A 15,633-nucleotide genomic window follows, 5' to 3' on the forward strand; every position below is an offset into this window, starting at 1 on the left:
AAGCACAAGGTTATGAACTTGTTAGGTTTTTCAGGTAGCTTGTTACTTTTGCTGTTTGGGGGGGGAAGATCAATTTCCTAAAGGATATCAGAGCTAATATATCATTATGCCCAAAGGATAAAATAACAAAGCACCTCCCAAATTAAAAGAGAAAGTTTTTTTTTTGTGTATAACTCAGATGCACAGATTTTAAAAGTATGTAAAATTAAACATATCTACTTTGTAAATGCTACATATCTCAAATAGAGAAATTATAGTGTAATTGAATATTACCTTTTCACTTGTTGATCAGACATTAAATAAAACACAGCATAAATAGAAATAAATTTTTATATCTGAGATATAACATATTTCATGTATGCTTTTATTAGATGAAAATTAACTACTCCATATAACAAAATAGTCATCTTTTAATTACATACTCTTTAAACAAAAAAATGTTAACATGCAACTTATATAAACAATAATAGCAGTTTTAACAGTACTGGTCCTTAAGGGGAGCAATGAAAGAAATATTTGGTTTCTACAGTCAAAACAATTGGATTACAACATAAAATAATTCAGTGGAATTCATGCATTGCATATATTACGCTGCTTTTTCTTTTAACGGTTATTTTAGTTTATTGAATTAAAACCTACAGTTTTAAAATTAGGAAATCATTTTTTGCTCTTATTTACTTGTGAGCTAAACTGTTACTAGTCAAATGGTAAATAAAGGCAGCTGTAATGAATACCTGAGAGTTTGAAAGCATTCCTCCCTAATAACAACAAAACTATCAGAGATAATTCTTCCTCATAACTTGTATTTAAAAAAGGAGAAAAATATATTCATCCTGTATAATAAAAGGGTAATATGCAAATCGACCAAACAGCTGAACAACCATGGCTATGATCTGCACTGACCACCGGGGGCAGATGCTCACTGCAGGAGCTGCCCCCTGGTGGTTGGTGCACTCCCACAAGGGGAGCGCCTCTCAGCCACAAGCCAGGCTGACAGCGGTGAGTGCAGAGGCTGTGGTGGGAACCTCTCCTGCCTCCATGGCAGTGCTAAGCTGTCAGTAGGACATCCCCTAAGGGCTCCCAGACTGCTAAAGGGCACAGGCCATGCTGAGGGACCACCCCTCCCCCAGTGCACGAATGTTGTGCACCGGGCCTCTAGTATAATTATAAAGTATTAAACCACTATGTGATCACATTCCAAACATTCATAATGAAGTCAGAATCTGTCTTATCTTACATTGAAATCTGACTGCTTGTTACTGGCTAGTGGGGTAATGTGTTGGGAACCACACTGAAGGTCAGAGTTAAACTGTGCTGTAGTAGGTTATCTATTTCTGCCCTACGAGCAGGATAGGAAGTGGTGCTATCTGTGTTGAGGATATACTGAACATGTTTATACAATCTCCCTTAATCTTAGAACTATTTTATAAAATTAATTTCCTACCATAATGAATTCAAATATACAATATAAGCAATGAGAAAAATTCCTCTGTAGTAGCTATTTCTCTAACCAATCTTTAATAAAATGTGGTATGTTATAAAATATTATTAGGTATGACATAGAGTTTATATCCATAATATATAGTGGTTAAGTGAATATAAGAAAAAAAAAATCCACAGGTTAGATCTATGAGTATTCATTTCTATGAAGATGCTTGGTTATATCAATCATATAGTGATTTTTTCTTGTGATTTCCTATAGAAAGTAGATAATTACTATTGTAATAATTTCCTGTGGCCTGATCATTTTTTGAGGAATGGCAAACTCTAAGTTATAAAAATGTTCTTTTACTTCAAAACCACTGGTTAAAAATAAAATTTCATCCTATGATGGGCTATTTTATGATAAATTACACTGCTAATTTGTTTCAGACTCTCTTTATACTTTAAAGATTTATATGCATTATTGTTTAGTACTACCCTATTGCTTCTCTTCAATACATAATATTCATGTAGTAACATATATATTAGACTTTATACTACAGTTCTAGTTACACATATTAACTATAATATATTTTATTCTCTAGTTTTTAAAGTAAGGAAATTTATTTTTAGCATACAGGTGATTAATTTATCATAATATGATAAACAACTGACCACAAGTATTTAACCTGATAGGAACCATAAAAGTACATATAATTGGAATACTATTAACAATAACTTAAAATATTGTCTTTGAAACAAAAATATTATTTCCATCAAGTCTTAATCAAATGTCAAACTTCAGGAATGAATTTAAGATATAAAGACATTTTCATTTCAACGTCTCTAAAAAACTAAAATAAGCTAAGTAAATGTTCTCAATTACTTTTGGTAAAAGTAGCTTAATATCATAAAAGGAGGCAATCTAAAAGTAGTATCAACTTTTTTCTTATCTAACAGTTGGTTTCTGATTAAATTGAAAAATATGAATAACAGAATAAGAAGTTAAAGACTAAAACATTATCTCTAAAAATAACATTTTGGACATTATATCTATCCTATATAATAAAAGTCTAATATGCTAAGTGTCTGGTCATCCATTCAACCAATCAAAGAGTAATATACTAATGATATGCTAAGACCACTCAACCGCTCACTATGACGTGCAATGACCACCAAGGGGCAGACGCTCCAACCAGTAGGTTAGCTTGCTGCTGGGGTCTGGCCAAATGGGACTGAGCAAGATGAGCTGGACACGCCCTGGAGCCCTCCCACAGTCTCTCCCCAGCTGGCCAACCTCCCACGTCCAGCCCCGATCATGTACCAGTGGCGTCCCTCAGCCTGGCCTGTGCCCTCTCACAACCCGGGGCCCCTCGGGGGATGTTGGAGAGCCAGTTTCGGCCCGATCCCGCAGACCAGGCTGAGGGACCCCACTGGTGCATGAATTCGTGCACCGGGCCTCTAGTATATAATAACTGTGAAAGAACTATGTTTTTTATTTGAGAAGCAATCGTTAACTTTTGTAAAAGAATTTTCTATAGCTTCTAAAATCTAGAATTCAGCTTTATAAAGCAGAAACATTACACATGCAAAACACCTAGCATGCTCTAGGTAACCAAAAATCTGCAAATGATGATACATATTGTGCTGCAGAAAGTAGGCCTTCCGAATGCAATATGGTTCACAGTAAAGTTTAAGATATGTGATTTTATTTTTGTAAGAATTATTGTTAAAGAGTTATCCAGAATCTAAACACTAATACCATAAAGTTTATTGAATCATTGAAAAAACATACAGATGAAACAAGTACATTAACAAATACATAATCCTATTTCTTTGGGCCCAGAATACAGTAGGATAGAAAGAACTGTGTGCTAATTATTTTATGTAATAAGCATTTATCTATTGTAAAATAAAAATTAAACTGCTATAAAAGCAGGATTTCAATTTTAGTCAGAAATTTAGCAGATGATGGCACAGGGAATGTTTTTGCACAATTTTCTCTCAGGCATTTTCTCAGTACAGCATTGTGAACGGTGGCGATAACATTACTACCTTTAAAAAAGTACAAATTATTTTTATAAAAGATAATAGTAACAATGCATATTGATTTTGACAGTTTTCTTTCCGTAACTCAAAACAATAGGCATTTACTGAAATTAGGTGTTTTCTATAATTATTAAACGTTAAATAGTGCATTAAGAAACAGGCAGCTGGTGCTCTAACGCGTAAGTTGATCTTTCCTTACTGTATTTTTCAGACCACTTGCGAGTTAGTTCCAGATAAAGACTTGGTTTATGAGGCCGGTAATCCAGGTATACTCTTTTACTGGTTCGTTTGGGCACAGCTTTTTCAATCTGAGTTCCTTCATGCCACTCATTGAAAGAGGTGATAGAAATTACACTAGGGTGAGCTTGGAGTGCCAAATTCAGAGCAGTTTCATAATACTTCCCATTGATTCGGTTCCGAGTGTTTTGAGTGTTCCATGGACGGATGCTGGTATCTATGTATCCTGGGCCCACACTTGGGATAAATAGTAGTTGGAAGTGATCACAAAATAATTTTATTTTAGCCCAATTCTCATATGATGAGCCATAAGTAAAGCCATTTGTGGCAAAATACGTGTAAATTCCATTAAAACCACTTTGAAGGATATCATATTTATGCTTGTCTTCTACTAGAAGTGCAATAAACAATGCATCATAAGGAGAGCTTCGAATGCTCTGAGACCCTGAGGTGGTTAACAGATTGGCCCATTGTTCAGGCTCTGTAATATAGGAATCATAGACATAAAACATAGGAAGAGAACTGCCGGTCTTAGTCTTGTACCTGTAAAAGGCTGGATGATTTCCATATCTAGAATACAAACATAGATAAAAGTGAAATAAATATTCACATTTCATTTGCCATAGATAATAATTATGTATGAAAATCAAGGTAATCAGAGTTTATACACATTGTTCACCTTCTTTGGGGAGTCAGGTATGTAAGTGTAATTATTAAAAATGCATTTTAATTTTATTGATTAGGGAAGGAAATACTAGATATCAAGACATTACCAAACAAGAAATTAATTCTTATGCTGAGGTCTACAAATGATGACGAACACCATGAAAAGCCCATTTTCTACATGAATATATAGACTGCTTTTTTTGTATCAATAGTACATGGTCATCTGTTGCTGACAAGCTTCTTTGTTAGAGTATGGCATCTGTCAGACTATTATCAGTAGTACTCATGAACCCAGTGAAACTGAATAAATTCTTATAATCAGACTAAGTATAAATGAAAATATTAGATGTTGAGTCCACCGTTACAAAAGCAGTTCACACTTCATAATCTGAACCTTCTTTTAAAAAGATAAAACTCTATATCCATAAGATTTAAAGAATAATATAATTTTAAAATATCAGTATGAAGAAATCATAAATAGCATAAAACATATGTAAAATACTAAAGAGAAATCTTTAATTATTCATATAGAAAGTGAACTGGAAGGAACCTCAAATGTTCCTCAAAATGACTTCAATATTCACTACAAAATTAATTTATAAACACAGGAGAAACTCACTTGTCTATAATGTATTTGACATTTCGGTACATGTTTTGAACATCTCGATTGCTATATGGTTCAATGTGAAAAGCGACCTAAAACAAAAATATTGATTAAAGAAAAAACCATCTATGATGTAAATATAAAAGTATATCCTATGTTTTAAATTAATCCCATGATTTAATAACCTTAACTTAAAAAATGAATAGTTATTGAACATAGAAGTTACCCGAGAATTTTAATAATATTAAGAGCTTTTTCTATTAAATAATATGCTAAATATTTTATACACTTTACCTCAGTTAATTCTGACAATGCTATAAGGTAGTTACAATTAATATCTTCATTTTCTAAGGGAAGCAGATTTAAGAAAGGTGTTGTAACCAGTCACACCCAGCCAGCTGGAGGCATTGAGGGCGATCTGACTTCAGAGCCCAAATGTTCAACCACTGTGGAATACTTCTTCCTGTATGTTAATTCCTGATAAAGAATAAATAGGGAGGGCTTGGCCGGGTAGTTCAGTTGGTTAGAGCATCATCCAAATACACAAATGCTGTGGGTTGGATCCCAGGTCAGGGCACATACAAGAATCACCCAATAAATGCATAAGTAAGTAGAAAAACAAATTGAAGTTTCTCTATTTCAAATCAATAAATAAAAATGTAAAGAAGTAATAAATCGGGATATAGTCTATATTCAGACATAACTATTTTTTAAGAAAGGTACAATAACAACAAAAAGAACCCCAAAGCAAGCAAACTATAATGAAGAAAAATCTGGATTCTTTTTTTCAGATGTGATCATATGTGTACACTTAAATGGAGTCAACAGCAAATGCCTTTAAATGAAAAATTCTTCTATATAACTAAAACAGAATTTTACAAAATAATGTAAATTTAATTTATACTATTAACATTCACTTGTACTATAAAGGGCAATAATTTTCAGAATGCTCATTATTATTGACATGGTTTATATATATCTCTACTGTAATAGAAGCAGTAACCAAAAGTATTTTTAAGATACTATGCACAGAAGACTCCATTTTTTTAAATTGAGGTAACATTAATAACATAAAAATTTCAGGTGTTCAACATTATAATTCAACATCTGTTATGTGCTCCCCACAAAAAGTCTAGTTTCCAATTTCACCACACATTTGACCCCACTTTGCCCTACCCTTACCACCTTTTCCTCTGGTAACATCAATCTGTTGTCTTAATATATGAGTTTTTGTTTTGTTTTTATCCTTCATGACTGTAATCATATTCTTTGTCTTTTTCTCTTATTTTACTTAGTATCATACTCTCGAGATCCACCCATGTCATCACCAACGGCAATATTCATCTTTTTATGGCTGAGTAATATTCCAGTGTGTATATTTACCTCATCTGTTGATAGACACTTCTTTCCATATCTTGGCTATTGTAAACAATATTGCAATGAACATAGGGGTGCATATATCTTTTCAAATTAGTGTTTTCATTTCAGATGAATACCGAAAAGAGGAATTGCTGGATTATTTGGTAGTTCTACTCCTTATGTAAAAAAACTTCATACTGTTTGCCATAGTGGCTGCCCCAACTTACATTACCACTAGCAGTGTACCAGGGTTCCCTTCCTCCACATCCTAATATTTGTTATTTCTTGTCTTTTTAGTTACAGCCCTTCTAACTCATATTAGGTGACATCTCATTGTGGTTTTGATTTACACTTTCCTAATTGGCGAAGTTGAACATCTCTTCATGTGCCTGTTGGCCATCTGAATGTCTTCCCTGAAAAAATGTCTATTCAAACCCTCTGCTCAATCTTTAAGCTGTTTTTTGTTGTTGTTGTGGTGGTGGTGGTGCTGGTATGAGATTTTATTTGGATATTAACCCCTTCTCTCATTTGATTGGTTGCTTTATTGACAGTTTCCTTTGCAGCACAAAAGCTTTTCAGTTTGATGTAGTGCTATTTGTTTTTATTTCCCATGCCTTTGGAGTCAAATTCACACAAAAACATCACCAAGACTAATGTCCATTAAGTTTAGTGCCTACTTTTCTTCTAGGTATTTTATTGTCTCAAGATCTTACATACAAGTCTTTAATCCATTTTAAGATAAATTTTATGTATGGTGAAAGATATTGGTCTAATTTCATTTTTTTGCACATGGTTCAGTTTTCCCAGTCTTTTTATGGAAAAGACTTTCTCCATTATATATTCTTGTCCTCTTTGTTACAAATTAGTTGTCCTTATATTTGTGGGTCTATTTCTCTGCTCTCAACTCTTTTCCATTAGTATATAGGTCTTTCTCCCAATACCATGCTGTTTAAATAGAGCATTGTAGTATAGTTTGAAATTAGAGAGTGTGACGCTCTCATACTTTGTTCTTTTTTTCCTGAGGATTGCTTTGGCTATTTTGGGTCTTTTGTGGTTCCATAAAAATTTTAGGATATTTTTTTCAATTTCCGTGAAAAATGCCATTAGGATTTTAATAGGGATTGCATGGAATCTGTAGATTGCTTTAGGTAATATGGGAATTTTAGCAATGTTAGTCTATTCCTCCAATCCATGAATGGAGCCTATCTTTCCATTTTGGGTCTTCTTCAATTTCTTTCAACAATGGTTTGTAGTGTTCAGTGTGCAGGTCTTTCCTCTCCTGTGTTAAGTTTATTGCTAGGTATTTTTCTCTTTCAGATACTTCATTGTTAGTATATGGAAATGTAACAGATTTTTGTATACTGATTTTGTACATTGCTACATTACTGTATTCACTTACTATTCCTAATAGTCTTTTTGAGGTGAAGTCTTTAAGGTTTTCTCTATATAAAACCATGCCATATGCAAATAGTGATGGTTTTACTTATCTTTCCAATCTGGATGCCTTTTCTTTATTTTCCTTACATAATTGCTCTGTCTAGGACTGACAGTACTATCCTATATAATAAAGAGGTAATATGCAAATTAACACCCACACCCTCACAAGATGGCTGCCTACAACCAGGCCTGCAGGGGGGGTTAGTGAGGGACTACCAAATGACTAAACAGCAGGCTGCGTGGGGCGATCAGGCCGGCAGGCAGGCAGGTGAGCGATTAGGAGCCAGTGGTCCAGGATTGTGAGAGGGATGTCCGACTGAGGGATGTCCTAAGGATCGGGCCTAAACTAGCAGTGAGACATCCCCTGAGGGGTCCCGGATTGGAGAGGGTGCAGGCTGCGCTAAGGACCCCAAACCTCTGTGCACGAATTTCATGCACCAGGCCTCTAGTGTTGAATAAAAGTGGTGAGAGTGGGCATCCGTCTTATTGGTGATCTTACAGAAAAAGCTTTCAATTTATCATCACTAAGTATAATGTTAACTGTAGGTTTGTCATATATAGCATTTATTATGCTACAGTACTTTCCTATATACCCAGCACAGATCACTGGAGTGGGGGGACGGGGGATATGATTTAGGACACAGTGGAGGCTGTCAGGAAAACTCTTCCAGTACCATTGAAACATTGAAAAGCACTAATTTATCTGCTGAAGGTGACCTCTCCCACAGGAAAAAAGGAAAGCAGTGTTATTCCCAGCTAGTTGGCACCCAGCTGGAGAAATCAAGTCTTTCTTGTAGCACTTAGAATAGTATGGTGAAAGCTCTATAACTGTGGGTGGGGGTAAGGCATTGGGAAAGAGGCAGATAAGTATTTCAAATGGTGTTAAAGGGATTGTGTTCAGCAGGAAGTCCTAACTGGAGCTGCTGGGTGTACCACCCTGTGTGCACCCTCTGGGTCTGCAGGCACCCCCAATGCACTCAGTGCTAAACCCACACCTCTCCCCATTCTATGTTAGCTCCTTGTGTGGGCTGACAAGTACCACTGCGAGAGCAAGCTCCAGTGGACAGAGAGCATGCTCAGGAAGCACAGAGTTGAGTATAGTGCCACCTTATTTAAAACAAAAGAGGTTTCTAATACTCAGCCTGGTGATTTTTAAAAACCAGAAGAAGCACAAAAGCTTAAACTTTTGCACAAAAGAGGGAGCAATAGGAGTGGAGCAGTACACCTTCACAAGTGTTGGGGAGACAAGAGACTTGGTTGGAAAGTTGTAAGGAGGACATTCTGAGAAAAGGGAAGTATGTGAAGGCTGCCTGCCCTATCAGAATTCCGACTTAGGGGAGACTTAAGGGAGTGTCAAAGGCGGCACCCCTAATTATTCCTTGACCTTTCCAAACAAGTCTGTGCATATGCAGACCCCCGGGTGTTTACTGGAATCCTTATGCTTAATCTGTGGATGCCCTTGCCTAGAGGACAATGTAAACACATGTGTCCTCCCAAGATTACTCACCCTACTGATTGTATCTAAAGATAAAAATTCTAATAATGAGGCAGGCAATCGAGGCTGCCTGGCTTCTTCAGCAGGGTTGTCCCTTAGTCCTCTCCCCCATAGTGAAACTGTGTCGGAGTAATTTGTTCATCCGTCACTCAGGGGCTGCTGGTCAGCCCCAGCACACAAATACAGATAAAAACTCAGGTAATAATAGCACCTCATCTGCTGAAGGAAATGAGAAAAGAGTCAAGGAGGAATCTACTGCAGCAAAGCATATCTGCAAGGAATATGAAACTTCAAGGAAATACGGCATCAAAAAAAGAAAATTATATTCTTCAGCAATCAAGCTCAAAGGTACAGAAATTTGTAATCTAACAGTTAAAATTTCAAAATAGCTACTCTGAAGAAACTCAGTTATAAGAAAACTCAGAAAGACAATTCAGTGAAATCAGGAATAAAATTAGTAACAAAATGAGTTCTTTACCAAAGGAAATAAAATTATAAAAGAGAACCAAACAGAAACTCTGGAATTGTAAAGTCAATGAATGAAATTAAGAATGCAATATAGAACCTATGTAGCAGGGCAGATTATATGGAAAAAAGAATAATTAATTTAGAGAATAGGAATTTTGAAGTGGCACAGAAGAGAAGAGGAAAGATAGTTTTAAACAGAGCAAAGACAGTCTCCATGAGTTATTGTTATTCATAAAAACAACATATAGAATAATCAGGATTCCAGGACAAACGGGCAGCGAGTTTATTTAAAAAGTAGTTGAGAACTTTTCAAACCCGAGGAAAGACCTGGACATACAAGTCTACAAAGCTAATAGATCATTCTGTAATCTTAATTCAGAAAGACCTTCTCTAAGACATAACTGTCACAAATCAGTGATAAAGAATCTTAAAGGCAGCCAGGTTAAAAAATATAATTTAACTTACAAAAGAATCCCCATTAGGCTATTGGTGATTTCTCAGCAGAAACTACAGGTCAGGAGAGAGTAGAGTAGAATGACATACTCAAAGTGCTGAAAGATTAAAATGGCCAGCCAAGAATACTTTATCCAGAAAACTCATCCTTACAATAAGATCTGAAGTAGTTCACTACCACTAGACCTGCATTGCAAGAAATGCTGAAAGGAGTTCTTCCTGCTGAAATAAAAACATACAAAAGAATACAACACACTAGTACAGGTGAAAAATGTACAGCCAGACTTAGAAAACTGTATGTCTAAAGATTAAAGGAAAAGAAAAATATAACTACAGTTATTACACATAACAAAAAAGTAACTTGTGATATCAGTAATATAAAAGGTAACAATAAAAGGTTATCTACTAGTATCTATACTAATAAAAGGGTAATATGCAAATTGGTCACCACACCCTAACAGTCATGACTGGATAGGCTAATTAGTCACAACCACTATGCAAATTGACCATCACTTTAACACACAAGATGGCTGCCCCCATGTGGTCAAAGATGGCCACCACAAGATGGCATGCAGGGGAGGGCAGTTGTGGGCGATCAGGCCAGCAGGGGAGGGCAGTTGGGGGGGAGGACCGGGCCTGCAGGGGAACAGTTAAGTGTCGGTCAGGCTGGCAAGGGAGTGGTTAGGGGGTGGTCAGGCTGGCAGGCAAAAGCAGTTAGGGGCAATCAGGCAGGCAGGCAGGCAGGCAAGCGGTTGGGAGCCAGCAGTCCTGGATTGTGAGAGGGGTCCCAGATTGGAGAGGGTGCAGAGGCTGGGCTGAGGGACAACCACCCCACCCCAGTGCACAAATTTCATGCACCAGGACTCTAGTGTGTGTGTGTGTGTGTGTGTGTGTGTGTGTGTGTATGTATAAGAGGTAATATTCAAATTGACCACCATGCTCTCACACAAGATGGCCAGCAGGGTAGGGCAGTTAGGGGCAACCAGGCCGGCAGGGGAGGGAGGGCAGTTGGGGGGGACTGGACCGTCAGGGGAGCAGTTAGACGTTGATCAGGCTGGCAGGCGGAAGTGGTTAGGGGCAATCAGGCAGGCAAGTGGTTGGGAGCCGGCAGACCTGGATTGTGAGAGGGGTCCCAGATTGGAGAGGGTGCAGGCTGGGCTGAGGGACAACCACCCCCCCCCCCCCCGTGCACGAATTTCGTGCACTGGGCCTCTAGTATATATATAAAACCCTAATATGCAAATAGACTGAACGGCAGAACAACTGGCCGCTAAGACACGCATGGAACATGGTGGGTGGCAGAATGATGGAGCAGGTAGCGAGGGCTCCGGTCACTGTCATTGGGGCAAGCCTGTGGTGGTTACTGAAAATTCTTTGCTCATACGTGCCACAATCCCACCCGGCACTCACACCCGATGCTGGCCCTGCTTGCATCTGATCGCTTGGCGCCATCAGCGGGTACGAGCGGCGCTGGTGGGAGCGGCCAGGCAGGGGCACAGAGGATAGGCCGAGACCTGCCCCTGTGCCCACTGCAGCCTGGAGGCCCACAGTTCCTTTCAAGGTGCACAAATTCATGCACTGGGCACCTAGTGTTTTTATAAGACATCAAAGATAAGTTGTTATTAATCTAAAATGGACTGTCTATCTAAAAAATATTTTATATATATAAATCCTATGGTAAACACAAAGCAAAAACCTGCAGTAGATCCACAAAAGACAAAGGAGGGGAAAACAGAGCACACCATAATAAAAAATAACCAATTTATAAAGTAGGCAAAAACAGAGAAAAATATGGCAGTAAAGTCCTTAGATATTAATATTTACTTTTAAAAGAAATGAAATTGAATTCGCTAATCAAAAAGCAAAGAGTGGCTGGCTGGATAAAAATAAAGACCCTACTATATGCTGTTAACAAGAGACCCACTTCAGATTTAAGGATACACATACCATGAAGGGATAGAAAAAAATATTCCATAAAAGTGAAAACTGCAATAGAACCCAAATTTCAGAATGTAAATTCAAAAAGGGCAGAAAAAATGAAATGTCCAAGTGGAAATTAACTTTTTAAGAAAAACACTTTCAAAGAGAGAAACCAAGATGGCGGCATAGGTAAATACCGAAGATTGCTGCCTCGCACAACCATTTCAAAAATACAACTAAAAGATGGAACGAACATCATCCAGGACCACAGGAAGGCTGGCTGAGTGGAATTTCTACAACTAGAAGGAAAGAGAAAAGCATACCGAGACTCGGAGGAGGTGCGGAGCGGAAGTAAAATACAAAGATGCAGAGGTGCATGCAGAGAGGGCTGGCGGCTGAGGTCATGATTGTCTTTTTCAATCGGGAGGGAGTCTCAGGCTCTGAGCTCCAGTTCCGGGCGAGTCTCTGGGGACCCAGACTCATACGGGAGAAACAGGACTGTCTGGCATAGGTCGGAACTCGAGGGCAGCTTTCTCTCGGAGGCACACGCAGTGATTGCCGGGGCCTCTAAAGACAGGACTGAGAGCAGCCATACTGCTCGCTCCGCCTGCCCTGTTGATCCCCTGAGATCCAGCTCTGCCCAAGCCGTGCACGGAGGCTTTTGCATATGAAAGGCCTGGCTCTTTGTAATCTGAAAATTACTTAACAAACTGCAGCTGCCCCAAGGCCCCAGGGCAACTTGCATTGCTTTACAGCTGGCTTCTGCTGGGGAGCCTCAGGCAGAGGCTAGATTAGCACCTCCTTAGATCCAAGAGCCAGTGTACCCAGTGGTCAGAGTGGGACCATCCAGATTACAACTCCGCAGATCCATAAGGGACACACTCAGGGGGCAGACTCAGTGAGCACCAAAGCCCCACTGAAGCAAGTCTTGCCCCAGAAGGGTGTCTTCAGCACAGAAGTTCTCCCACCGTAGACACAGCTGATTCTCACAGCCAATTGGCCTAGAGATCAAATCCTTCCAGTGTTACCTACAACAATCAAGGCTTAACTACAACAAGACTGTGCACAAAGCCCACAAGGGGGTGCACCAAGAGTGTTTACCTCAGGTAATTGGGGAGGCTGAGCCACTGGGCCCTACAGGACACTTAGCACAGAAAGCCACTCTATCGACACAGCGAAGCATAAAAAATGCCGAGACAAAGAAACAGGACACAAATGACAGAAATGGAGGAAAGCAAACTACTGGATATAGAGTTCAAAACCACAGTTATAAGGTTTTTCAAGAATTTTCTAGAAACCGCCGATAAACTTAATGAGACCCTCAAGAAATCTAATGAGATCCTCGATGTTGTGATAAAGGACCAACTAGAAATTAAGCATACACTGACTGAAATAAAGAATATTATACAGACTCCCAACAGCAGACCAGAGGATCACAAGAATCAAGTCAAAGATTTGAAATACAAAGAAGCAAAAAACACCCAACCAGAAAAGCAAAATGAAAAAAGAATCCAAAAATACGAAGGTAGTGTAAGGACCCTCTGGGACAGCTTCAAGCATACCAACATCTGAATTATAGGGGTGCCAGAAGAAGAGAGAGAGAAAGATATTGAAAACCTTTTTGAAGAAATAATGACAGAAAACTTCCCCTACCTGGTGAAAGAAATAGACTTACAGGTCCAGGAAGCACAGAGAACCCCAAACAAAAGGAATCTAAAGAGGACCACACCAAGACACATCATAATTAAAATGCCAAGAGCAAAACACAAAGAGAGAATCTTAAAAGCAGCAAGAGAAAGAAAGTCAGTTACCTACAAGGGAGTACCCATACGACTGTCAGCTGATTTCTCAACAGAAACTTTGCAGGCCAGAAGGGAATGGCAAGAAATATTCAAAGTGATGAATACCAAGAACCTACAACCAAGATTCTTTATCCAGCAAAGCTATCATTCAGAATTAAAGGTCAGATAAAGAGCTTCACAGATAAGAAAAAGCTAAAGGAGTTCATCACCACCAAACCAGTATTATATGAAATCTGAAAGGTATCCTTTAAGAAGAGGAAGAAGAAGAAAAAGGTAAAGATACAAATTATGAACAACAAATACACATCTATCAACAAGTGAATCTAGAGGAGAGCAAGATGGCGGCGATATAGGCAGACGCATCCCAGGTCTTGTCCCGGAGCAAACGGAGTAAGCAGCTGAAACTAATAACACCCACCCCGAATTGGCAAATTTACTCAGCTGGTGAGACGGCTTGCAGCCTGGAAGGGCAGACCTCCCCTGGAAAGGTTAAAAACCAGGGATCTGGGCAGGAAAGTTTGCCAGACCTGAGCCCAGAGGGTCGGAGGGAGACCGCATGGCAGACAGCCGCGTCTCTTGGGACAGACACAGACCCTGACCAGGGTAAGGAGTTCCGCGGGTTTGCTGGCGCCAGGAGATTTGAGATTTGGATTTTGTGATTGCGGAGAACTGAGACTAAAGGGGGCATCCTGAGGAACTGATCAGACCATGCAGTGCCCATAAGAGAGGAGCGTTTCCCAGACCATGCAGTGCTGGTAAGAGGAGCGTTTCCCAGACCGGTAAGAGGAGCGTTTCCGCGGCCGGCCGGCGTTTGTCTGTTTCTTTGTTTTCACTGAACCCTGCTCATAGGACAGTTCGGATACAGACACTCACCTGTGCTGAAGAGAGGGTGAAGGTGCAGACGAGGGGAATCTGGGGAGAGGCTGAGGAAAGAGGGGGAGCCGGAGGAGGTGGCAGCGAATTGAGTGCTGAGACCCCCCTGGGCCCAGGACTGGGGCAGCCATTCCTCCAGAGGGTGGAATTCCTCCCCCCAGCCCCCCAGGCAAGGAGCACAGCCACACCCAGATTCCACCCTGTATGAGATAAAGGACTAAAACAAGCTGATTAGTCCCTGGGAGTTACCAGGGTCTGGCCTATAGAGGGATTTTCAGTCCCACCAACAACACAGAGCAGGGTAAGGATTAAAAAAGGATAGAGAAGCTGTATAGCCTCAGAGGCCAACCCAAAAACACTGCCACCCAGAGGTTGAGCCACAAACTGACTCTTAGGGGAATACAAATTAAGGCAGACTGGATCACAAATACGGCCTGCTTTAAAATCAGGACTGTGATTTACAACACGGAGGAACAGTGTAATGCAGGCAAATTCAACACTCTCCTAAATACCTGGCAGGACTAAGGCGAACCAGGCTGAAGAGTAGAAGAACTGAAAGACCATCACTACTGCAAATTTTTTCTTTTTCTTTTTCTTTTTAATTTTTTCACCTTTTTACTAAGAAACCAATTTTTTTTTCTCTCTTTTTCTTCTTTTTCCATCACCTGATTTTACCCTTTCAATTACCACATTTTTATTTTTAACCAGTATTATTACTCCTACCATTTTACCATTTTTTAAAGTGCCATTTTATTTTCTCTTTATTTTCTTTTGGGATTAGTGTTCTCCATTCTATTTTCATCGTTCCTTTAGCATTAATTTTCCCTATCCCAATTCCACCTCTTTGC

At 39.1% G+C, this 15,633-nt stretch overlaps 1 protein-coding gene across 1 annotated transcript in view; it reads right to left on the reverse strand.

Annotated features, from left to right (window-relative positions):
• Nucleotides 1-366: 366 nt before the first annotated feature.
• Nucleotides 367-15,633, reverse strand: part of MANEA (mannosidase endo-alpha) — a 58,948-nt gene continuing 43,681 nt past the window's right edge. The window contains exons 4-5 of the mRNA XM_070418059.1: nucleotides 4,994-5,070; nucleotides 367-4,278 (exon numbers count right to left, since the gene is read on the reverse strand). Of these exons, the coding sequence (XP_070274160.1) occupies nucleotides 3,621-4,278; nucleotides 4,994-5,070 (735 nt within the window). The 3' untranslated portion in view covers nucleotides 367-3,620. The remainder of the gene's footprint in view (nucleotides 4,279-4,993; nucleotides 5,071-15,633) is intronic.

This window comes from Myotis yumanensis, unplaced genomic scaffold, assembly GCF_028538775.1.
Source record: "Myotis yumanensis isolate MYYU_CA2020_CCGP unplaced genomic scaffold, mMyoYum1.0.hap1 SCAF_6, whole genome shotgun sequence".
NCBI classification, from domain to species: Eukaryota; Metazoa; Chordata; class Mammalia; order Chiroptera; family Vespertilionidae; genus Myotis; species Myotis yumanensis.